We start from the raw sequence: 25,807 nt of genomic DNA on the forward strand, positions 1-25,807 counted from the left end.
CTAAGGACTCTTGTGTCACAGAAAGCACCTCCTTGACTTCCTCTCGTCTTCAAACATACCTGAGATCAGCAATATTCCAGATTTGGGACCCCTGCCCCACACAAAGTTGTACATGGAATTCTTAGGGTCTTCAATGGCTGTGAGCCCAGTTTAGAAGGTAGGCACAGAGGATAAGGCAAAGCTATCACTGAGGCAGCTCATGACGTTTTGGAGGGTGCTCTGCACAAGGTTAACATCAGATCCAGGAACAGGAAAACAAGTGAGAAAGCTCCACAATGGAAAAATGAGACCATGCTAAGACGGAGGAAGGGGTTAGGGCAAGCAGTGTCTGTCAGACTGAATGTTTTATTTCAACAGACATCCCTGGTTTAAAAAAAAAAAAAAAAAAAGGTGGAGGGAAGGGCTCCCCATTTCATCACACCCACCAGGGAGCAACAGTCCTGTTCAGGAACTCAGAGCCCCGTCCGAAGCATCACTCGAGTCTTTGCTAGCTCCCAGACAGAGGAGCTGAATTTTCTAATTTCTGTTAAGAAAAATCTATCAAATGTGTTCATTCTCGCAGAGGCGAGGGCTGGCTCCTCAGGGACGGAGACCCTGGGCCTGGAGCAGCTGGGGTCCCAGAGGCAAAGCCAGGTGCCAGGCCACAGGAGGTGCCGGAGCGGTGGGGCCCAGAGCCCTAGAATCCATATTTGGCTTGGGTCTGCCGACGGCTGAGCCTATTCTCCGACCAGGTGTTCTTCAGTTCCAGCTCTCGCTCCTTAGCCTGTGGCAGGGGGACAGGCAGGGGTGAGCCGACTGGGGTGCCGAGGGGCCCCTCTCTCTGGCCCCTGCGAGCTTCCCAGTCTAACCTCTTTATTCCCCGGAGCAGTTAAGGGGGAATACCAAATCCCTTCAAAGACTTCATTTTCTCTTATTCAAGTAGAAGGGGAAGACCCTGGGAAAGCAGAGAAGAAACATCTCTTTGGGGAACTAACAGCATCTCTCTGAGGCTAACAGGGTTTAAGCAGAAACAAAAACTGAAGAATCCTGGTCCTGAGGCGCCTGGCTGTCTCAGTCAGAGGAACATGCCACTCTTGATCTCAGGCTCCTAAGTTTGAGCCCCATGTGGGGTGCAGAGATTACTTAAAATTAAAAACAAAACAAAACAAAAGGTTCCTGGTCCCTTACCTGTTGGGTTTAAAACTGAATCGCTCAAGTGGAAGAAGGACAAAGAAGAGCTAGAGTGTGTGCATCTGAAAGGAAGGCAAATCAGATGCTTGAACCACAGAATGGGAAAGGACATGAGAAAGGACGGAGGAGGGAGATGACAGGGGAGGATGGAAGAGGATAGAAGGGGATGGGGAGGATGAGGGAGGAAAAGGGGGACTGGAGAGGAAAAGTGGACAGAGGAGATCCCTGGGTGGCTCAGCGGTTTAGCGCCTGCCTTCAGCTCAGGGCGTGATCCTGGAGTTCCAGGATCAAGTCCCACATCGGGCTCCCTGCATGGAGCCTGCTTCTCCCTCTGCATGTGTCTCTGCCTCTCTCTCTCTCTCTCTCTCTCTCTGTGTGTGTGTCTCTCATGAATAAATAAAAAAATCTTAAAAAAAAAAAAGTGGACAGAGCCACACAGGACCCCACCCCACAAAAGCTACACCTAAAGATGCAGTTTTGTGTTGTGCTGAATATGTGGTGGACGTGGTACCTGAGAAATTGACACCACTTTCTGGCACAAATGGAAGCCATGGCAAAAGGACTGGAAGGTACCAGAACTGAGACTCCTCTGCTGACCATGATGTAGCACTCGGGGAGTAGAGGAACACCCCCACGAGAGTTAGAGGATGCCTGCTCATCTCCCCTGGATGAGGGGTTAGGGTGAAGAGTTTGGGTTTAGAAGTCCCTACCCTCAAATCCTTTCCCTACAAAAAACAAGATAGGGTAAGGACACAAGGGGATCCCTGAAAAGGAAGGCAAGACTATGACCAGAACAATGGAAGCAGATTTCCCACTTAAGTCACCACATAGCATATACGCCCCCAGGGAAAGGGCCTAGACAGCGCTCAGTACAGTGGGTCTCAGAAAGATTTCTGTTTTGGGCACCTGGGTGGCTCAGCAGTTGAGCGTCTGCCTTCAGTTCAGGTCATGATTCCAGGGTCCTGGGATCGAGTCCTGCATCGGCTCCCCATGGGGAGCCTATTTCTCCCTCTGCTGGTGTCTCTGCCTCTGTCTCTCTCATGAATAAATAAAATCTTTTAAAAAAAGTCTGTTTTATGATTAAATGAGTATTTAAAAGTTGTCGGGTCCTAGCATATAAATAACATTCTAATTCCAAAAGACATTTTTGGATTATGTGATTTTTAATTATTTGTGTTGATATCTCCTGCCACAGAAGTGGAGAATATAAAACCAACCTCCTGGGGTGCCTGGGTGGCATAATCAGTTGAGTGACTATTGGTTTCAGCTCAGGTCATAATCTCAGGGTGTGGGATCGAGCCCCATGTCAGGCTCTGTGCTCAGCAGGAAGTCTGGGATTCTCTCCCTCTGCCCCTGCCCCCTGCTTCTCCTCACTGAGTGCTCGCTCACACACACTCACTCTCAAGTAAATAAATAAAATATTTTTTTAAGATTATTTATTTATCCATGTGAGAGAGAGGCAGAGAAGAGACATAGGCAGAGGGAGAGGGAGAGAAGCAGGCTCCACGCAGGGAGTGTGATGCAGGACTTGATCCCAGGACCCCAGGATCACATCCTGAGCCAAAGGCAGACACTCAACCACTGAGCCATCCAGGCTTCCTAATAAATAAATCTTAAAGAAGAAAAAAAAACCTTCCTTATCAGGTAGATGTTTTGCTAAAAGCTGGTGGACCATTTTTCTTTAGAATAGTTTCTTAGGGGATCCCTGGGTGGCTCAGCGGTTTAGCGCCTGCCTTCGGCCCACGGCGTGATCCTGGAGTCCTGGGATCAAGCCCCACATCGGGCTCCCTGCATGGAGCCTGCTTCTCCCTCTGCCTGTGTCTCTGCCTCTCTTTCTCTATGTCTCTCATGAATAAATGAATAAAATCTTAAAAAAAAAAAAGAAAAAGAATAGTTTCTTAAATCCCTAAACAATAAACTTGCTGTTTATCTATTTTTGGTAAATGGGCTCTTTAAAAGAACCATATGAGAAACCACTTCACTGCCCTCTGTGTTTGTTTCAATGTCTAAATGTCTCTGCAGTGGGTGATTCAGAAGGACACATCCCCCTCTAGTGGCCACGTGGAGGAGCCGCCAGGGGTGAGGCGGGAAGGGCTGGGGAGGCCGGTACCAGGGACTGGAAACTGGGCCTCAGCCAGCACTTGCCCAGGTGTTCAGGGCCCAGCAGGCAGGCGGGGGCCCCAGCTCTCTCACCTGATGGATCAGGTACGTGATCTGGTGCTTCCGCCGCTGCTGGCCTGTGGGCTGCTCGCCTTTCTTCTGCAAGGGGAGAAAACACAATAATTAAGCCACTGGAAGAAAAGTACAAGTATCTCACGTGCCCAGATGGTGCAAGGCTGGAGACTGAGAAACCGACCACATAGCCCAGATCCTGGGGGAGAAGAGTCAGCATGGAGCTGTTTCTATGTCTATACACTTACAAACAGTTATTTTTATTAAAGCTATTTTCCAAAAAACCCAGACTCAGAAGATCTGCCTGAAATAGCCTGCTAATATCCCCACTGGCCTCGAAATACTTTGAGGTCAGTACGGTGTCTTCTGTTTCTCTGGTAACCCCACCCCACCCCACCCCCAGCAACAAGCACAAGGCTCTGCCCACAGTGGACGCTAGACACTAACTGTAGTGCCCGCAGGGAGCTTAACACAGTGTCCCTGCAGACTGGCTCACAACCCTGCCCATCTCCCGCGTTGACCCTCTCAATCTCTACCTCCTTCTCCTGTCAGCCCGCCACCCAGCCCACTCCTACCTACTGCTTCCCAAGCTCTCCTATCAATGGCCAGCAGCTGCAAGCCCGCCTCCCCCATTCTAGCCAGTGCCTATGGGACCCTGCAATTCGAAATTCCACGATCACCCCACCTGTCTCCAATCTTTCAGTATCCACCCCTAGCTGGCTGAAGCCCTAACCAAGCTCTGATGCAAATGCCTTACTGTCCAAGCCTATATGGGTCTGGGTTTCATCCTGTGGTGTTCTGTCCTCCACCAGTGCTGTCTCAGACCAGAAGCTTCCTAATCTGCCCCACCCAGCTCCCAGCACTCTTCTCTGGAGTGTCCTCAGCACACCCGTCATTCTGTCAACACTCCAGCGTCCTCTCTCCCAGTTATGCTGTAAATGCCTCAAGGACAGGAACCGTATCTTTTTCTTCTTTTTAAAAACTCTAGCTTTAATACAATGAGATGGTGGCAAGAGAAGCCAGACCTGGGAAAACTGTGAACTTCAATTCCTTGCTGCTGTGTGACATCATTTAATGTGACCCTCAAAGATGGCAAACACTAACCACCCCCAGCCCTCGGTGAGCGCAAACAACAGTAGCTGTTACTATGTGATGATGCTTCTCGACCCATAGTCAGGAAAGCATGCTCTCCTAAGTGGTTTTTCCAGGAAACAGTGATGGATCTACGCCGATCTAACCACAATCCTTTGCTCTGTCCTGTATGACCGCCAGCATTCAGTTAAAACAAACGGCTGGGGCTCAGATGGCCATCTGTGGCCACAGAACAAAGCAGAGAAAGTCAGGGGGAGGAGAAGGGAATAAGATGCCCGACCTTGGCCTTGCTGGTGCTGGGCTCGAATCCAGGGCTCCCCCACATTTTCCCCCCTGTGGCAGGTTCATAAATGTCCACATTTGCTGTACTCAGCTACTAGGTGGAGAGGGGTTCATCACGCTGAAGAAAATGAGCACAGAAAGGCAGGAGCTCGGTGTGGGAAGCGTGAGGAATAAAGCATCTGAAAAGCCCACAGCTGGCTACAATAAATAACAAAAAAGGAGAGAGGAGGGGTTGCACACGCAGAACCTAAGCCCCCAGGACTTTGCTGTTATGCCCACACCTCAAAAGGTGCTGAGCCAGGCCCCAGCGCGACGGGACAGAGGAAGGATCTGACTGCGGGCAGAGGGCAGAGCAGCTGCAGGCTCCATCCAGCCGGGGAAGCAGCCACAACATATCAAAGTTCTTCCCAAGTGCAGGATGGGAAACTGCTCCAACTGCTCAATCTCAGCAACCATACCCCACCATCCAGATGGGAAGCAAAGTGCTGCAAAGTTCTGGAAGGCAGAGGCTGCATCCATGAGGCTGGGGGCATGCCCCAGTACCGTGGGCAGCAGGCATGTGTGAACTGGTGCTGGGGCAGTAATGATTGGGTGTGGGCTCAGGATGGGGACACACAGCAGATCTTCCCACTTACTTTGCTGAATGACTTCATGGTTTTCTCTTCTGTCAGTGACTTGGTCATCCACTGCTGGGCCCCACTGAGCTGGTCATCCCCTTTAATCTCCACAAAGTTGACCTCCTCCCTCCCTCGGTTCCTCTTGCCCTGCAGCCGCTTAAACTGAAAAAGGAAAAAGAAGGCAGGATGGGGGGATCTGGGTGGGGGATCAGGGGAGGTCACTAGGGGTCCAGACCGTATGGAACAGCTTTGTGACTCCCTGGCCCCCCATGCCCTTTCACCCCACCACCTACCAAGCTCCCCTGAGGCCAAAGGAAAGGCTGCTGCTCAGAACTTCTGTACTCAGAGAAAGGATGCCTCGGCAATGCAATACCCCAGTCACTACTTGGAACTGGTCACTGCTTGGAACTTGTACTCGTTATATATACACTGTATCTGCCTCAAAGGAATATACACTGTATCTACCTCAAAGGACTGTACAATTTTCAAATTAAGAATTCAGGGTAAGGGGCAGCCTGGGTGGCTCAGCGGTTTAGCGCCACCTTCAGCCAAGGGCGTGATCCTGGAGACCTGGGATTGAGTCCCACGTTAGGCTCCCTGCATGGAACCTGCTTCTCCCTCTGCCTATGTCTCTGCCTCTCTCATGAATAATTAAATAAAATCTTTTAAAAAAAGAATTCAGGGTAAAAAAAAAAAAATCTAGGATTTCTCTCTAAAACTTGGTTTTTACACATCTGCTCCTTCCTCTTGGTTTTCTATCACAAAATCAGCAGACCCCACACCAGACTGGACACAGAGAGGGAGCCTCATAAGAAAGGCCTGGCAGATCTTCTAGGAGACTGCTACTCTCTCCTTCCCCTCCTCACCAAAGTCACCCAAGATGTGCCTGGAAGGTAGTGTGGGTGGACTCCAAAAGCACTCAGGGGGAAAAAAAAAAAGCACTCAGGGGCACCTGGGGGGCTCAGTCGGTAAGTGTCCAACACATGATCGGCTCAACTCATGATCACAGGGTCCTGGGATTGAGCCCCATGTTGGGCTCCCTGCTCAGTGGGGTGTCTGCTTCTCCTGCTCCCTCTGCCCCTTCCTGTTTGTATGTGCATGCTCTCTCTCTCTCAAATAAATAAATAAAAACATTTAGGGAGGAAAAAAAAACACTGAGAGACTTGAGTGGAACCCAGGTCCTGGTCTGAGCATTATTAGCGAGGCTCTGAGGGGCATTCCACCCACAAGAAACTAACTTTTGCCACAGGATGAGCTCAATGCTGCCTCCTGGGCTGAGGACCTAACCCTGAAACTTGCCAAGGAAATACCCACAGGGGAGTGGGTGAACAGTAACTAGGAACAAGTATGCAGGGCAGCTTTGGCGCCGCCTGTGGCCCAGGGTGTGATCCTGGAGACCCAGGATCGAGTCCCATGTCGGGCTCCCTGCATGGAGCCTGCTTCTCCCTCTGCCTGTGTCTCTGCCTCTCTCTGTATATCTCTCATGAATAAATGAATAAAATCTTTTTAAAAAAAAAAGTATGCAGAAGAATGGACACTCCTCTGTGAAAAGGTGAGCAGATGATTATTTTTCATAAGAACCTGTATATAAAGAGGTAGCACCCTGGATTCCTCCAGCCCCTCCTACCAGGTCATGACCTCCCTACGAAGAGAACAATACTTTCCATCCTGCACACAGGCTGATGGCACAGGACGTGGGGTTTCCATCTCTCCCTGGGCAGAGATGATGGAGCTCAGCGCAGGGACCCATGGGTGTAGAACACGAGTTATTCACCGTGGCTGTTATTCCCTCACCAAATCCATTCTCCCCTTCTTTTATGCAAGTGAGCCCGACATTCTAGCGAGGCATGTGACCACCCAACTAAATAAAGTCTACACCCCTGGGCACCCCTGCAACCACATGTGGCCATATGACCAGACTCTAGGCAATGTGGGAGAAGTGGGAGTGTTTGTAGGAACTTTTAGGAGGTCTCCTAGGAGAGGCTGCAGAGGGGTGGCTGGAACACAGGCCTGAGAGCTGCAGCCTCACCTGCCACTGCTGGGCAGAAGAATAAAGGCCACATGACCCAGGGACAGCAAACTAATGATCAGGAGGGGACTGGACCCCTGGGCCTACCTACCTTTCATCTTCTTTTATGAGAAGTTAGCTTCCCTGATATAAGCCATTATGCTTTAAAGTTTCTCAGTTACATGCTGCTGCAGTAAATCCTGACTGAATATAGTTATAAAAACTTTTTAGTTTCAGATTGAAACCTGGTGTCCGTAGGTCAGTCACCCGTGCTTTAACTTACTGCTTCGTCATCGATGAAGGAGGCATCTGGGGCAATTTCTTGGGGGGGGACCAGAGCCGGGTCCTGTGCAGGATAGTAGCCACCACTGTAATAATCCTGCAGCCAAGAGGGAAAAAAACATACCAACTGAGGGGCACGGTGGGCAGGGGACACGGCCTGCCCAGGAGCAGAGAGAGCCCTTGTCAAACAGCAGCAGTAGTGCCAGTACCACAAACACTTCCATTGGACAGGTAAAAGTGCCAATCCCAAGGACCCAGCAGCGATCCAAGAACAGTCTGCAGCTTTTCTGATGTGCACCATTCAGACAGGTGGGTATTTTTTAGGGAAAGGTGAGAAGAAATAAAGACATTCTCTCCTGCTTCAATTTCCACCCTGATCCCTCAACCCGGCTCCCCCTTAGCCCTGCTCTAGAGGCAAAAGAGACACACTCGCATTGAGCAGGGGGAGAGGTGTGAAGGCATATCACTCCTGTTCTTTGTCATATTTAGGGCCTCTGGACCCAAGGACACTGCCTGAACCAGGAGAGGGTGCACCTGAACTAATTTAACGTTGTGCATCCACTTCCACAAAAACATGAGATAAAATAACTGGCTATAAGGGTGGTATGGAATTAAAGCTGAGACCATGGCAGGTGTGTGTTACCGGACACTTAGCAATCTGAGGACCAGCCTGAGGTGAGCTGTTACATGCTGCCATGGGTCCCAGAGGAAGAGGGTTGCAGGCAGGATGAGCCCCCAGGAGGCCAGTGGCCCTTCAGCTGAGAAACAGGTTTCTTCCCTGTGCACATTTTCTCCCAATTCTTCCACTTTTGCCCCAAGCTCCAATAAATGGCCCTCTAAGAACATCCACTTTTTGGTGAGCTAAATGGAAAATAAGGTTTAATACTGACGAAGGGGCACCTGGGTGGCTCAGTGATTGAGCGTCTGCCTTTGGCTTGGGGTGTGATCCCGGGATCAAGTCCCACATCGGGCTCCTTGCATGGAGCCTTATTCTCCTCCCTCTGTCTGTGTCTCTGCCTCTCTCTGTGTGTCTCTCATGAATAAATAAATAAAATTTAAAAAATATATACTGATAAAATACATGAAAATCCAGAGTGATTGGAGCACGATTTTCTATGAAAGTATTCACGTAAGATACATGCAATTGCAGGGTCCCCGAGTATATGTCAAGTGTTTCATGTGCACAGACCTCGGTGCAGTTTATAAATGGATACAGAGCTCTCGGTCATCTCTGCTCTGGGAGCAGCTCTCCTGCTACAGCCCCTCATCCCCTGAAAATGTACACCTGTGCAAATTTCGTCTCCACCCCCTTCTTGGTCCGGAGAACCTCTCAGCTGTTGAGCCGATCACTGTCTGCAGTGGTGCTAAAACCACGGGAGACACTGACAGATAAGAGCCTCAGCAGCTTGGCAGCCCCACATCCCCTGACCTCACTTATTCCTAGCCGCAGCTTCCAAACCAGCGCCATTTCAAGGGACATTGACACGGCAGCCAAGTTCATTGGGGCTGGGGCTGCCACTGTAGGGGTGGCTGACTCTGGGGCTGGAATTGGGACTGTGTTTGGGAGCCTCATCATTGGTTATGCCAGGAATCCCTCTCTGAAGCAACAGCTCTTCTCCTACGCCATTCTGGGCTTTGCCCTCTTGGAGGCCATGGGGCTCTTTTGCCTGATGATGGCCTTTCTCATCCTCTTCACCATGTGAAGGAGTCGTCTCCTCCCATAGGTCTTTCTCCCATGTCTTGTCTGCCCTGTATGCCTGTATGTTCCTTTTCCTATACCTCCCCAGGCAGCCTGGGGAAAGTGGCTGGCTCAGGGTTTGACAGAGGAAAGACAAATAAATACTGTATTAATAAGAGAAAAAAAAAAAGGATACAGAACGCCGGTTACTCATTTAACTGGCTTTTTTTTCTTTTGAGCTAAAGAGGTCAAAACACTCTTATCTTCCTTCTAACTATGTTGAAAGGAGACATATTGTTCCTGATCTGCCTACAGGGTACATCGAGGCTCAACAGCAAATATTCAGGAAATACAAATACTTAGAGGGATCCCTGGGTGGCGCAGCGGTTTAGCGCCTGCCTTTGGCCCAGGGCGTGATCCTGGAGACCCGGGATTGAATCCCACGTAGGGCTCCCGGTGCATGGAGCCTTCTTCTCCCTCTGCCTATGTCTCTGCCTCTCTCTCTCTCTCACTGTGTGCCTATCATAAATAAATAAAATTAAAAAAAAACAAAAAAAAACAAATACTTAGAAATTGTTCTTAAAGTCTTTGATCAGAACAGGGTCCCCCCAGGGCACCTGGATGGCTCAGTTGGTTAAGGACCTGCTTAACTTGTGCTCTCTCTCTCAAATAAATAAAATCCTAAAAAAAAAAATAATAATAAATAATAAAAAAAAAAGAACAGGGTCTCCCAAAGCCCACCCTATGGTTCCCTAGCCATGCCCAGGATGAAGGTTAAAGCTGGCCAATTTAGAGAATCACAGTGGTTGCAGGGGACATAAGTCTTGCCAATGTCCCGAGCTGGCAGGAAAACTGCCGCCAGCTGCCCCTGCTCAACCAGCAGCCTGCTAAGAGTCCCCGGGCCCCCGGAGTCCTCTCCACCTAGGACATGCTGGCTGCTGGGAAAGTCTTTCCTTTTTTTTTTTTTTTTTTTTTTTAATTTTATTTATTTATGATAGTCACACAGAGAGAGATGAGAGAGAGGCAGAGACACAGGCAGAGGGAGAAGCAGGCTCCATGCACCGGGAGCCCGATGTGGGATTCGATCCCGGGTCTCCAGGATCACACCCTGGGCCAAAGGCAGGCGCTAAACTGCTGCGCCACCCAGGGATCCCATGGGAAAGTCTTTCCTAAACCCACTCACAACCTGGCATGCTATACTCATTCTCACGCCACCCACAACAAAGCTAAGAAGCTCCTCCAAATGGCACTTGGATAAAAAATCATCACAACCAGGCAGCCCGGTGGCCCAGAGGTTTAGCGCTGCCTTCAGCCCAGGGCATGATCCTTGAGACCCAGGATCGAGTCCCACGTCAGGTTCCCTGCATGAAGCCTGCTTCTCTCTCTGCCTGTGTCTCTGCATCTCTCTCTCATGAATAAATAAATAAAAGCTTAAAAAAAACAATCACAACCATTTACTGGGCACTTGCTCTGTCCCAGGCACCACACACTAAGCTAGCTGATGGGATAGCCTAGCAACACCACGAGGCTGCCCCTGTTAGGCCCCCTTGCACAGCTGAGGAAGCAGCTCAGACTCACACAGCTTGCAATTCAAAGCCCAAACTGCCCTCAGACCTCATTCTGTCCCACTGTACAAACTGCAGTCCCCTGCCTCCCCACAGTAGGCATCTCCACCCTCCCAATTTCCCAGGGCTCGGTCTCCCGTGTTCTCTGTTCTCCCTTTTCCCTCTTCCCTGCTGTGTCAACTCTCCAGATCCCCCCAGCTCTCAGCATCTCCTCTCCTTCCGTCCTGCTCTCGTGCACCCCCCCTCCACCTCACTCATCACCACCATCCACACCCACGAGGCCATCCTGGATCTCCCAGACTAGAGGCCCTTCTTCTTCCACTTTCTCCCTCCACCTCTCACCAGCTCTTCCAACAATGAGGGCTGGTTTTCAGAACAAAGTTACCAGTTATGTGCTTCTACTTGTCAGACTTTGAGACTTAGGCAATTTTAGACCAGTATGGTTTAGAACAAAAGTAGTATGTATCGAGGCTCAATAGGTACAAGAAAATCAAGACACGAGAAGACACGAACTCAGCCAAAGTGATGCCACAGAAGCTGTATCACTGGCTCAAAGCTCTCCCTGGCCATCACACCCCAGCATGCCTTGGTCTACCCTCCATGCCTCCTACCCACCTGATAATAAGCACCAGCGGCATTGGCATCGCCATATGTGGAAAACTGATTGTAGCTGTAGTCATCCCCAGGCTTAGGCATCCAAGGGGCCCCACTGGAGCCTGCTGCCATCTTGAATTCAAGAGGGGCATTGGCTGCATCGTCCTGGAAGGCTGGCTCTGGTTCCGTGCCTGGAGGCAGCTCTTCAGGGACAGTGGGGATAGGGTAAGGGTATGGCTCAACTCCAGGTGGCTCAGCCTTGTCAGGGAGGGAGAAAAAGTTCTCGGGGGCAACTTCCTCATCACTGTCGTCCTCCTCCTGCGTGATCTGCTTTGTCACCTGCAGGGCAGCACTCTTGGCGGCAGCCTTGATGGCAGACGGTGACGGAGTGGTGGTTGTGGTGCCCACGATAGAAGCAAGGGAAGAGGGCTTGGTCTTAGAAGCCTGTCTGGAGGGCTTAGTGTCAGAGGAGCCATCCGAGGGTCTCCGGGAGAAGGCATGGGGCAGGAGCAACCTGTTAGTCTCTTTCACGGTCAGGTTTTTAGGTTGGGGAAGCAGAGCGGACAGACCAGTCCCCTCACCGGATCCCTGGTGAGCGCAGGTTTGGGGAAGGAGGGAAGAAAAGGGACAAGTGAGATCTTGTGATACATATTACTAACATCAAGAACACGAATCACGGACAGGTGCTGCAGCCTAAAATCTTACCAGCCCTTGCTTCCTGTTTACCTCTGCCCACTTGGCTCATCCAACGGGGTTGCAGTCCTCCCACCCCAGGCCCTTCTGCTGGCTGCTGCTCCCAAGGTTAAGATGCCATGGCTGTTCTCCTTGGTTCCATACCAAACCAGCTCCACTGTCCTCTGCCACAGACCCTTCCCTGATTCTGGGTTTTTGGCAAATACGATGCTTTTTTAAATATATTTTTATTTAAATTAAATTTAATTAACATATACCATATTACTAGTTTTAAAGGTAGAATTTAGTGATTCATCAGTTGCATACAACACCCAGTGCTCATTACTTCAAGTGCCCTCCTTAATTAAGCCCATCACCCAGCTACCCCATCCCCTACCCATTCCCCTCCAGCAACCCTCAGTTTGTTTCCTAGAGTTCAGCATCTCAGTTACAATGCTCTTAGTCCCACATCATCCTCCTTCCCAAAAAGCCCAGGGCTCTCTCCAGCCAATCACTCTACCTCTCTCCATATCTTGAAAGTTCCTCTTAACATAGGAACCCTCTGCTTCCTTTGGATTGCTACTCAAAGTAAAAAACAAGGCTCTGTCCAAAAGACATCCATTCTTGTTGCCCAAAGTCCTCTCCTCTGCCCAAGGAAAGGCCTACAGATGTAGTATATTCAGCTTATGGCTGAGTCAAGCATTTAACTTCTCAATTTGCAAGCGAGTTGGCTCACCCCATTCAGAGTTCCCAGGACACGTAAAAATCTCTCCGATTCTGTTTTCTGTATGCTTTAGGGCCAGCCTAGCCTAACTGTAGGGTCGAGGGAGGTATCAGTTTGAAAAAGGAGAACAGAATAAGATCATTTCCAGAGGACCAGTATACTTCAGCCCCTTGATCAAGCAATGCCTGGAGCCTGGGCTTGGGAGTCAGGCAGGCAGAAGAGTTCATCTGGCAGGCAGGCTCCTCTCCAGGCTGTGTATCCTGGTAGACTGCAGAGACCCAAGTGTGCAGGGACCCAGCCAAGGGGCCATGTGGAGCACCTGCTCAAGCTACCTTGAGGTGTCCAACTTCTTGGATGACATCTGGGGTCACAGCCACACCCCCTGCAGCACCAAGGCCCCACTCTGCCCTCAGCTGAGCTCCCTCTCCACCTAGCCCCTCCTGCCAGCTGGGGAAACTGTTCTTTCCTCCTGAGGCCTTCTGCACTCCCATGACCAGAGCTGCCCATCCACCTCCTCCAGTCAGTCATTCTGATAACGGGCTTCAGCTGCCAGTGGGTGCCGTGTCTCCTCCTCCATCACCCCCTATAAACAGGGCCACAACATCACTCCCCAGTCATGTCTCTCACTCCCACAGGACTGTGTCGTAAAACCTCCCAGCAGGGGAGGTGACACCTCCACAGAGTCATGCAAGGGGGCAGCTTTGGCAGCATACACCCGAGTCACCAAAGAACAAGTGTACAGAGGAAGGACCACTTTTGCTTTTGTTTTTCTGGAGACATATGATCCATGAGATCAGAGAGCACAGAAGTCCTGAAGTGCAGAGTAAAAGGGAAGACACTCCCAGGGGCCAGAATCAAGGCTCTGGGACAGGGAGAACAGGGCAAAGGGCAGGGAGGTCATCTCCTGGCACTGTCTAGTTGAGGGCTTTAGGCTTCATTCTGAAGCAGGAGCCAAGCGCAGCAGGGATGAGCTTGGACTCCACCGTCAGACACCGAAGTGGACTCCCCACCCTGCCCCACTAGCCACTTGGCCCTGGGCGAGCTCCTTCAGCTCCTGGGTCCCTCAGGTAGGATGCGGGCATGATGCGGACACTAGGCCTTCAGCACCACTTTGAGGATTAAATCAAGAAAATGCTGATAAAGCACTCAGAACAGGGATCCCTGGGTGGTGCAGCGGTTTGGCGCCTGCCTTTGGCCCAGGGCGCGATCCTGGAGACCCGGGATCGAATCCCACATCGGGCTCCCGGTGCATGGAGCCTGCTTCTCCCTCTGCCTGTGTCTCTGCCTCTCTCTCTCTCTGTAACTATCATAAAAAAAAAAAAAAGCAAAAAAAAAAAAAAACCACTCAGAACAGCGCCTGTTACACAGCAAGTGCTATTTAAGTGTTAATTTTCCAGGTTAAAAATGAGATGGGGAAAAAATGGAGAATTTTAAAATACAGACGTTCCCCATGAGGTTTTCGCCCATCGCTTCTTCTACTCTACCCTTCCTGCATAATCTCTGGAGCAGAAATGTACCGATTCCAGTGGTTTCCATGCCCCCTGCCCTCTGCCTTCTAGGTGAGGGAATGCCACCTCACCAGCACCTGGGCGCAGTGAGGGGAGGTCAGTGAGCAAAGGGCTGGTGTCACCCAGGGACACAAACCATCTGGTAACAGTGGGTCCCCCAGTACTGGCATCTGCTCTAAGTGTGGTGGAAAGTACTGGGTGTTGTAAATCGCTTTCCGGAAGCCGCATGGAACGAGAAAAGGGGCTTTGCTGCGTCCCGGAGCTTACCTGAAGGACAGTTTTCTTCTTTGACGGCTCATCTTCCTCGGAATCTGACTAAGAGAAAAAGAAACAAAATAAGGCCATCCCATTCAATGGCAGCGGAGGAAGAACCCAGAGCAGATGAGGAGCAGGAGAGACCGCCTGACTGTGGGATCCTATCCCTGCCCCACAGAGGCAACCACAGAAAGCAGAGCTCTCCTCCTGCTGGAGACGTGCGTCAAAAGAAGGGGCCGTGCCCACCTCCCCAGGCCATTCATCCCCCACCCCCCGCCCAGACTTGTTGCACAGCCTTCCAGCCATCAATTTCTATTCCATCAAAGTAGAACTATTTTCTCTCGCTTAGACTTGGTGGAAAGAAAAGGCTATATGCCCATTCTCCTTATAAATCTGTCCACAAGAAGATGAATGGGATTTGGCCCACAATCGCCCCCCATCTCAGCTTCACTTCTGAAACCACTCATCCAGACTACATAACCACACAGCTGGGGAACTCCAGTGGGAGTAAGTGGTGTGTTAACTACTCTTCTGTACAGCATTAAAGGTCAAAGCCATTGGAGAAATCCATTCTCTCTCCAAGTATGATCTACTGTCTGCCAGAGAGTTGTCTGTGTCCAAGAAGAAGGCGAGCCAATGGGGACAGTGAGCACTTGGGGCACAGGAGACCACTTTGTCACCCTGACTCACCAGGACTGTTCTTAATACAAGCTCTCACACTGAAAACTATCTGAACTTGCAGCTCAGTACCAGTTCCTGAGCATCTTCAACTATCAGCAAGGTGCGAGGCATATGAACAGCAAGCTTCACCACTACTCGACTTCTAAACATTAATCCCCAAGCCAAGAATCCTGAAAGCTTTCCATTTGTTCTTGGGGCCTTGGTTTGAGCATCTGCACATAAAGGGCCTCCAAGGCCCGTTCATCTCCCAACACTCTGCAAGAACTCAAACCCTCTGCCTGACTTTCACAGCTGACACCCCCCACAAACAAGTTCCTTCTTGGGCTCATGGGTGACAAGGATCTCACAGTAACAGAGGGCCTCCTCCCTGCAAGACACAGTGGGAGGTGCATAGACAGACTTCCAGGTTGCTGCCCCAGAGGCATTACAGGTAAGATGATGTGGATCCCATATGCCCTCGGGCACAAGATAGGGCCCAGTGCAGGTAGAGTCCTAGCCCACTGGTCTCCAGACCATTCACCTCAGGGTGCTTCCAAGAGCTTGTGTGTGTGCTGTGACACAAAAGAAATCTCTGCCCTCAAGGAACTTACAGTCCAGTAAGATGACGAGCACCCCAGTAATGGTAATAAAGGCATTAAACATAAGGAATTGAGGGGCGCCTGCGTGGCTCAGTTGGTTACGCTTCTGACTCTTGATTTTGGTTCAGGTCACGATCTCAGGGTGGTGAGATGGGCCAGCCACAAGTTGGGCCCCGTGCTCAGCATGGAACCTGCTTGAGGTTCTCTCTCTGCCCCTCCCTCCCTTGCTCTGTTGTAATAAACAAACACAAGGACACCAAGCAACCCCTCAAAGAACCTGCTGGTCCTACATTTCTTCCTTTCATGGGTGGCCTGGCTTTAGTACCTCATCCCTGCACCTGTATCTCAGCTGCCGGGCACTCTCCTATGTCTGTACTCTGTACTCCTGACTCCAAACTCCCAGGAACCTTCCTGGTGACTCTCAGCTTGCTCTTTTCCACTGTGTCCTAGCATCATTCGTTTGGGGTGGCGTCATGCTAACCCTGGTCCACATATGCCTGCTTTGCTCATTTTTCTTTTCTTTTTCAAAAAAAATTTTTAAAGATGTATTTATTTATTCAAAAGAGAGAGAGACAGAATATGTGAGCAGGGGGAGCGGGAGAGAGAATCCCAAGCAGACTCCATACTCAGCGTGGAGCCCAACACAAGGCTTGATCTTTCGACCCAGAACTCATGACCTGAGCTGAAACTGAGTCGGACTCTCAACTGACTGAGCCACCTAGGTGCCCCTGAATATGACATTTTTCTTATTTGTATTCTCACCTTTTCTGCCATATAGTTCAAGACCGCCTCACAGGATTCTGTGTGAAACGATCTCCATTACTAACTGCTGCCAAATACATATGCATGATGAAATCCTTAAGGGCAGTCTGTCTCGGTACTTAAACGTAGAGAATAAATAAGGGGGAGGCGGTAAAGGGAATCATCTAGGTGGCAGTCAACTCACTTGCGATGCTTCACTTAGTCCTTCTGGTAACGCTTCCCAGCAGGTGTTATCACCTCAATTTTGCGGGTAAGGGAGGTGAGGCTCGCCAAGGCTAAACAGCAGCTAGAACACAGCAGAACCAGGCCCCGGCCCTGCTGTGAGCCCACATCTCTGCAGAGACACCATGCCCAGCTGTCCGAGCCTGCCCACAGCCTGCCCAGGCCTGAAAGCCACATGGTCAGGCCCCTCAAGAACCCCCACATGATGCAGACGAGAGCACAAGGCACAAACTCAGAAACACAAGTCTGAGTCTCCGCTTTGTTACTTATCTGCCACTCCCAAGCCTACTGGAAATAACACATATGGCACAACCAAGAATGCACAAGCTACTGGCCATGAAAATATACATAATTTAAAAAATTAAAAGAAAAAAGAAAAAAAGAAAAAAGAAAAGAAAATATACATAATTAACATTGTGGGCCGACTTCAGAGATTATCACCCTCCCTGGCCTATGAGATGTCAAACTCAACCAAACAGCCTCAGGCCCCACATGCCTCATGTTTTGACCTCTTCTCTCTATTCCCTCTCCCCCCACCCCACTGCCTTCAGAGACTCCTGACCACTCCCTGCCTTCTGGCCACAAAGCCCCGTCTCCCCCCCCTCCGTCTTCCCCCCTCCCTCCCCACCCGACTGCAGGGAACTGCCTCAACTGCCTCAAGGTTGGAAGGCTCTCACAGCGGGAACCACCTCATTGTGGGCCTGGCTACAGAGCATCCTTGAGCGTCCTTGAAGCCTGGAGGTACAACTCCACCTCAGCAACATGTGCAACAAGTCTCACTGCAACAACCTGAAAACAAGCAAATCTTAGCCTAGTTTAAGATGATGACATCTATAAAACTGTACAAGCATCTTCTTATTCTCCAGATCTTATGATGACCAGAACAAGGCTGCAGAATGCCTAACTGTCCCTGCAGCCAACAGAGGTGGACGCCAGGCGTGCCGAAGAAATGCCATTTGTCTCTCAAACAGTACACACTGTCTCCGTTATACCGACATTCCAACATTAAGGTCTGAAAGCACAAAACCACATCTGTACAGACCCTAGGAGCCACTTACTGTTCCTGGATTCAGGGAGCTGCGCAGGGCCCTCACGATCACCCTCTCTCTGGAATGCCTGGTCCTTACCCCCGAACCATCTTATACACTACTTCGTGAAACACATGAGCTACAGCAGATCCCCCAAAACACGGCAAGAACCTCCCCAAGTCAGAATCTCCCAAGTGTGCTAGGCCCACAATCTCATGAAGTCCTGCCTTTCTACCTCTGGGGAGGGACAGAGCAAAATCTCTCCCTCTGAAGGCTGACAAGAGGGACTCGGGGACATTTGGAACTGCTTTTGGGCCACAGGACAGGTCTAGGGGACTGTGGGGCTTTGACAGAGTAAAACCATCCCTGCCGCTCACACAAACTCACGCCAATTCTGCCCTAGAAGCTGGTGGCCACATGGAGCTCCCGGGCTCAGAGGAAGCTCAGAGGCCACTCAAAGATCATGTGGCCATGGGGGGTCCCGACTAAACACTCACAGGAAACAGAAGGAGAACTTACAAAGAAAACCTATTTCAGCACAGAGCACCAGAGAGCATGGAGGGGGCCAATGCCCAGGCTGAGAGACAAGCCATCATGCATGCCCCAGTTGCCCAGGACAGGGGAGTTGGCACCCCTTGGAACTCCGCAGAGAAACATCAGTTTGGCTTCCCTGGAGACCCTGCTGGAGGTGACAGGCTCAGCCTCAGCATTTAACTTAGACCCAAGGAGAACTTCCTGGACAGGGACAGAAGCACATTGGGGTTTTCTCCTTTATCACAGCAAAACATATGGGATACAAAATGTGCCATTTTATCAATTTTAAGTTTACAACTCAGTGGCATATGGGATCCCTGGGTGGCTCAGCGGTTTGGCGCTTGCCTTCAGCCCCGGGGTGTGATTCTGGAGTCCCGGGATCGAGTTCCGCATCAGGCTCCCTGCATGGAGCTTGCTTCTCCATCTGCCTGTCTGTCTATCTCTCTCTCTCTCTGTCTCTCATGAATAAATAAATAAAATCTTAAAAAAAAAACCTCAGTGGCGCAAGTGCACTCACCGTGCTATACCACATTCATCGCCAACCATTTCTAGAACTTTCATCACTCAAACCAAGTCTGTACCTCCTGAATGACAACCACCCAGGAGCTACTCCCTGACCCCCAACCCCGGGGCATGGCGCTTTTCCTCTCCAGGTCTGCGATTACGCACACTGTGGGTACCGCACACATCAGGGCCACCCGGCGCACACTAGTTAGTCTGTGGCCGGTTTGCTTCACTTAGCACCCATGCTGTCCACATGCCAGCATTTCCTTCCTTCCCAATGCTGAAGGATACGCCACCGCACAGCACCCACGCTCTGCTCATACACTCCTGTGCGGACACCTGGGCTACTGCCACCTCCTGGCTAGAGTGAACGGCAACGCTGGGAAGACAGGTGTGCAGGCATGTGAGTCCTGTTCTGGGCTCTTTTCACCTAGGAATCAAACTACTAGATTATAGGGGAGGCCAGCTGCTCAGGAGGAAGAGGATGCAACTCCTATCTCAGGGTCATGAGTTCGACCCCCACGTTGGGTGTGGAGCTTACTTAAAAAAAAATTGGGGGGATCCCTGGGTGGCTCAGCGGTTTAGCACCGCCTTCAGCCCAGGGTGTGATCCTGGAGTCCCAGGATCGAGTCCCACATCAGGCTCCCTGCATTGAGCCTGCTTCTCCGTGTCTCTGCTTCTCTCATATCAATAAACAAACAAACCTTTAAAAAAATAAACAAATAAAAAATAAATTTTTTTAAAGAAAATTTTAAGGGATGCCTGGATGGCTCAGCGGTTACGCTCTGCTTTCAGCTTAGGGTGTGATCCTGCAGTTCAGGAATCGCATCGGGCTCCCTGGGGGGAACCTGCTTCTCCCTCTGCCTATGTCTCTACCTCTCTCTCTGTCTCTCATGAATAAATAAAATCTTAAAAAAAAAAAAAAGCAAAATTTTAAATAAGAAACTGCTGGATTACAGAGTAATTCTAAGTAACTTTTTGAGGAACTGCCAAATTTTTCCACAGGAGGCTGTCCTGTGAAGGCCCTGGAATCCACTTCTAGAGAGGCCAGATCCCAGCCAACGGTGTAGGGCAGTGCCATCAGACTCGAGACAGGGGCGAGGCCCGCGACACCAGAGCACCAAGGCCTGGCCAGGATGAGCCCTCCAGGGTTTTGGAGGCACAAACTGGTTGTCTTAAAAAGAACGTAATGAAAAAAAAAAAAAAAAAAAAAAACGTAATGAATTTCTTCTTGACCTCACAAGAGCCCGAGCCTCAGTGGCCACCACTGTCCTCCCTGCTCCAGCTGCCAAGAGTGACAAGACACACACACCGGACACTGCTGAGCAAAACGGAAACAGACATGTTCCATTAAGCCAGCCTGGTGGGATCTGCTAATCTATCAGAGCCTCGCTCCTGGTGGCAGCCTCTTGCTTATCTTCTCAAGACTCTGGTTCTGACAGACTCCCTCTCCAAAAACCAATCGCTAGCTGCCAGGGCCAGGAGCCAAGGAGGAAATAAGGGCCCAGGCACAAGCCCCCAGGGTCCAAACTCGAATCACTACTATACTCCTCACTGCTGTTATCCCAATTAGCCAGATTCATCAACTTGTTTCCCTCTTTGGTCTCCAGGCCCTTCAGTTAGAGCTGGGCCTCCTCTCCAGCTCCTGCGCCTCGCCCCTGCGTCCCCCACCCCCACCTCTACTCCTATGTCCCACACTGTGCTGCCTGCACACCAGCGGCTGCCCCAGGGCACTCTCTCCCACAGGCAAACACCTCTGCAAGTCAAAGAGAGGCCAAACCTTGATCTTGGATCCATCACCTCTGTTCTCTACACTCCTCTTTCATCTGTAAACCAGGGACCATGATGAGCTGGCAGAGGCAGGGTCGTGCCTCAGGCAGGGTCACAGCCATTGGGCAGATGCCCCACAGATGTCTGCGCTCCTTCCCTCGCAGTTGAGGGCGGAGACTGTGCTCAATCTGCTGCAGTCAACTCTTATTTGGTCAACAGAAATAACCAAAATAAGTGAAACCTCCCATCTCACCAATGCCAGTTTTCCAGTATCTGGGTAAATGATCTGAAAACGTGGGTATTACCAATCCAGATAAACCTGAAACGTGTGGGCTCTGGAATGCACATCCAGAGACCAAAAACTCTTAGAGCAGACTGATTTTCTTTTTTTAAAGATTTTATTTATTTATGAGAGACACAGAGAAAGAGAGAGAGAGGCAGAGACACAGGCAGAGGGAGAAGCAGGTTCCATGTAGGGAGCCTGACATAGGACTCAATCCCAGGTCCCCAGGAACACGCCCTGGGCTAAAGGCGGCACTAAACCGCTGAGCCACCCGGGCTGCCCCAGACTGACTTTCCTACTTCTGACTTTCTGTATCCTGATTTTAGAAGTCTGCATCCCCTGAGCCCACAAAATCAACACTCAACCTGCCCAAGGAGACAGCTGAGACAGTAAGAAAAGGAGGTGGTGATCCAGCATGTTGTGGGTCACTCTCAATTCCTCACAGTGGAAAGATGACCTGGACACGGAACTGGGCCCTGCCCATCCCCTGGCTGCAGCTGCCTGCGGAGCTGACTACAAGCAGCCCCACCATATTCTCGCTCGTGGAAAACCAGAATTGGGACTAATAATGTGGTTCCATTTGGGACTTAAAGGAATAAGGGAACAAGGTGTGGGGGTGAGGGTGCCCATCAGTTCTCTGCAGCAAACGTTGTGGAGCAGAGAAAGCCGCTCTGCAGACAAAGAATGGATCAAACTTGCAGAGCTGTGTGGGTCCCCAACAGACCTCCAATTCCTGACTCCCGGCCCTTTCCAAAGTACCATGCTACGCTTATGATGTATTACCATTCAAGCCAGCTAGAGGTGCTGTCTGATAACTGCAACCAATTAAATCCACCTAACCCCCAACCTGCCCTGTTTCCTGTACTCCCTCATAAATGGCACCACTACCCTGCCCGCTCCCTGCACTAAAAGGCAGGGGTCAACCTCGAACCCTGGCCTTTATTCAAGCCATCCCATCAACCACCTAGACTGGCCAGCCACTTCTGCCTCCTGACAGATCCGCAGCCTGCGGATCTCACTGAGCTGGCGCCCCTGTCCAGGCCAGTGCCCTCTCTCATGCTGCCCCCTGCCCACCCCCACCCACCCCACTCCACTCCACCCCACCCATTGCCACTCATGCTCCCTGCCAAGTCCTCGCCACTCTGTGATCTGAGAGTCCTTGCTTGGCCTTTAGGGGCACTTACCTAGCACTACCCAAGGGTCACATCAGAGGCCTTCCGGTGGTGCTCCAGGCCCAAACCTCTGGCCTCGGCACCTCCCTCCCCATACTCCTGTGAGTTACTCACTTCAGGTGCCTCTGGAGCACTGTCACTCTCTCACCACTGGGCTTTGTGCCACATCCTTCCTGTCTTCTCCCCGCAGCACCCCTTCCCTGGCTCCCTCCTCCTCGCTTTTATCATCTCCTTCCTCTGGAAGTCTCCCCAACTTCTAGACTGGATCAGTGCCTACTAGGTGTGCTCCCACAACCCCAGCTCTCTCCTGGTTCTTCTTCTTCTTTTCTTTTTTTAAAGATTCTATTTATTTATTCATGAGAGAGACAGAGAGAAGGCAGAGACATAGGCAGAGGGAGAAGCAGGCTCCTCTCAGGGAGCCTGATGTGGGACTTGATCCCAGAACTCTGGGATCACGCCCTGGGCCAAAGGCAGGCGCTCAACTGCTGAGCCACACAGGCGTCCCTCCTGGTTCTTCTCTGACTTGACCTAAAATCTACCTCCTTGTCAGTCTTCTCCATAGACCGTGGCGTCCTCATGGGCAGAGCGATCATGTTCACCCCTGTACTCTCGGCTCCCGGCACAGACAAGCAGCTTTGTTCCAAATGAATGAGTGAACGAATAAATGCACAAGAGTTCAGAGTTGGTTACTTCTACTTCAACACCAAACTCTGAAGGGAAGTCACTTAAGGAAACCTAATACATTTCTCCAAACACATACTGAGAGCCTACTAAGTGCAGGACACAGAGCAGAAGTGCTCTGAACCCTCACCTGGCTACCGCGAAATCTCTCAGGCCACCTTTCCACAGGAATTGTGCTTTCAGAGACCACCACCAGTTCAGGCGGGACGAAAATAGGAAACTGGAGAAGCTAAGGTCTCGGATCTGGTTTCTCTGACGCTTGTGTCACTGTTCACTTCAGAATTTCATGAATTCCACTGATGGAGGAGAGCAGACTGCATATCATCAGAGTGACCCACCACCTGAGCCAGCCTGAATGGATGGTTCTACGACCCCTACCAGCTGCATTTCTAAGGCTGCCTTTGCGGACCTGGAAATAAGCTTCTCCACTGCCACAGGGCAGGGGGCCCGCTGGCCCCAGACATCATGCCTGCTCCCAGACGAACAGGAAGGAGAAAAAAGAGAATGCCGAAGTAATGAACCTAGTTTTCTCTGTCTTATCCAGAGACTTTTCTCTGCGTGAGATTAAATCAAGGCCCGAGTAAGTTTCAGCAGAGTGACAGAGCCTGCCTTGGATCCTAGATGTAGACGCCACGGTCTCAAGTGAGCAAGAAGGGGGACAGCTAGAGAGATTCTGGAAACTCCTTTCCATGAACAGGCCACCTTCACCTGAGCTCATTCACTTCGAAAACGTTCAGGTGGCACTCAGCAGGGATACAGTAGTGTTTAGAGTAACAGCCAGCCCTGCCTTCACGGGGCTTGTGCATGCCTGCAGGGAGATGGGCAGTAAGACGTGTTGCGTGTTTGACGGTGGCAAGCACACAGAGACAGGAGCGACAGGAGTAACAGGAGACTGTATTGCAAGCCGGCAGGCCAGGATGTCCTCGCTGAGCTCCTGTCTTCTAAAGGAGATGAGAGAGAGGATGGTGGGCTCTCTGGGGAAGCAGCTGAGGGACCAACCAGAGCAAACATGGACACGGCCCCAAGCCAGAGCTGGAAGCCTGCAGAAAAGCAAGAGCAAACACAAGCTTCTCTCCGAGGGTCACCAAAGGGGAGCGATGGGCTGACCAACTAACTTTTCGGAAGAGAGAAAGGAAAGAACTCAGGAAAATCCTGAAACACCACCTGCGCACAGGCCTAGGTCTCCTTGGTTCCCACCGTGCTCACCCCAGAAAAGGACTTGTTTTCTGCTCCAACATACAGAAGATAACGTTGCCGTGGCTGCCTCTTGTAGAACAGGATCCCAGGGTCCTAACTCACCTGGCGAGGCAACACCTAAATGGGAACACCAAGGCACAGGCCTGGAGGCGACCCAGCCAGCTCTTCACAGCCACCACGTCCCATCCAGGTAAGATCCTACGTGCTAGTCGCCTGCTTCTGCTCTGTAAAATCTGCCATGTTATCTCCCAGAGTTCTGTCCATCCGAGGGCAGGGCTGATGCCTCAGCGGCGCTGTCCTCCACCGAGAACTTCTTCCTAACTCCCTGGAACACTGAACCTGGGATCCCTATTCCTTTCCCCAGCCCCTGACGGCTTTAAGTTCAGGTGGAGGGAAGCAGGAGCGCAGGAACCCTGTGTCCCGTCACTTCCCCAGGCACACCTTTCACGGGCCGAGGAGCAGGTGCGACAGGGGAGCGGCGCCCCGACCTGGGATGGCGGGCGGCTGACCGTGTGGCCCTCCCGCAGGGCGGTGCAGCCCCCGGGAGCCCGCATGGGCACGTCCCAAAGCCCACGAACTCGCTCCTCTGACGGCAGGGGCCCAGGTCCGCGACCACCGGCCGCGGGTCCCCGCGCACTACCCGGCGCAGCCCCCCACCCCATACTCACATCCCCCTGATGCAGCTCCGGCGCCGCGATCTTCACGGGCTCCGTCCTCTTCTTTGGCTTGGGAAGGCCCAGGGGGGGCCCGGCACCGCCCATGGAGGGGGGCAGGCCGAGGCCGGGGCCCCGGGGCGAGGGCAGCCCCAGCCCCTCCCCAACTCCCGCCGCCTCCGCCGGGCTGACGCCCGGAGGGGGAGGGAAGCCTCCCAGGCCGAACGGCAAGGGCGGCGGGGGCTGGAGCCGGGGGTCCCCGGCGGGCGGGGGCAGCAACAGTGGCGGGGGGAAGGCGGGGGCCAGCATCTGGGGGGGCGGAGGCAGCAAGGCCGGGCCCTTGGGTGCGGGGAGAGAAGCGAACAAGCCCCCTAAGGTGGGCCCGGATGGCGGGGCCGCCGCCTCCTCCTCCTCCGGCTCCGGCTCGGCCTCATCCGGCTCACTCTCATCGCTGCTGGCGTAAGCAACCAGCGACATGGCGCCTCCCGCCTTTGGGGCGCCCTTGCCGGCAGACCAGGCCTACTTGAGACCGGGGATGCCCGGAGGCCTGGTGGACCCCGCCACGGGGCGGGGCGGGGCACCGAAAAGCCCGCCTTCTCCGTATCCCCGGGCTAGCCCCGGCAGGAGCCCATGGCCACAGTTGATTTCCAAGAGTAAGGCTTCCTTCTTCACTTAAGCTCCCAGTCCCAGGCAACTACACACAGCTAATGGCCGCCGAGTCACTCCGCCTCCTCCTCGCCTCACCAACACGAGAACTACAATCCCCAGAAGGCACTTTGGCCACAGCCCCATGCTCCGCTGCCGGGAACTCAGCGCAAGGCACGGCGGGAGTTAGAGTCCGAGGAAGGATTAAGGGTCGCGCAGAGAGCCAGGAGGGAAACCCGCCTCTGACGCGAGGACGCCTGGGATGAGTAGTTTTTGGGGGCTACTGGCAATTCCGAGGGGACTACAAGCCCCATCGGTCTCGGCGGTCGTCACGGAGACGGGTAGAAGAAGCACTTCGGTACTTGAAGTTCCCTAGGGTAGCCGCTTGAGGGCTAAGGTTGATGGGAAATGTAGTGCTCTTAGAAACTGCAAGCGGTGTCGGGAAGGAGAGGGAGTCCGCGAAGGTGGCGGATGGGGA

At 51.9% G+C, this 25,807-nt stretch overlaps 2 protein-coding genes across 3 annotated transcripts; one reads left to right on the forward strand and one right to left on the reverse strand.

The window, feature by feature from the left end:
• Nucleotides 1-305: 305 nt before the first annotated feature.
• On the reverse strand, nucleotides 306-25,425 carry PRCC (proline rich mitotic checkpoint control factor). 2 transcript variants are annotated; one of them, XR_007412015.1, is made up of 8 exons: nucleotides 24,700-25,425; nucleotides 14,632-14,679; nucleotides 11,482-12,048; nucleotides 7,625-7,720; nucleotides 5,352-5,495; nucleotides 4,715-4,834; nucleotides 3,364-3,429; nucleotides 691-763 (listed from the first exon to the last, which is right to left on the reverse strand). XR_007412015.1 is itself a non-coding variant. In XM_025430798.3 (7 exons), exons 1-7 carry the CDS (start codon nucleotides 25,159-25,161, stop codon nucleotides 677-679), a joined length of 1,470 nt encoding a protein of 489 aa, XP_025286583.1. In that variant the 5' UTR covers nucleotides 25,162-25,425; the 3' UTR covers nucleotides 306-676. The 2 variants fall into 2 exon arrangements, 1 of the variants encoding a protein (XP_025286583.1); XM_025430798.3 differs by lacking the exon at nucleotides 4,715-4,834 and having other exon boundaries at nucleotides 306-763.
• Nucleotides 8,773-9,485, forward strand: LOC112648876 (ATP synthase F(0) complex subunit C2, mitochondrial-like). The gene has a single exon (XM_035719043.2). It carries the CDS (start codon nucleotides 8,787-8,789, stop codon nucleotides 9,324-9,326), a length of 540 nt encoding a protein of 179 aa, XP_035574936.2. The 5' UTR covers nucleotides 8,773-8,786; the 3' UTR covers nucleotides 9,327-9,485.
• Nucleotides 25,426-25,807: the final 382 nt, after the last annotated feature.

The sequence above is a fragment of the Canis lupus genome, chromosome 7, assembly GCF_003254725.2.
Source record: "Canis lupus dingo isolate Sandy chromosome 7, ASM325472v2, whole genome shotgun sequence".
Lineage (NCBI taxonomy): Eukaryota > Metazoa > Chordata > Mammalia > Carnivora > Canidae > Canis > Canis lupus.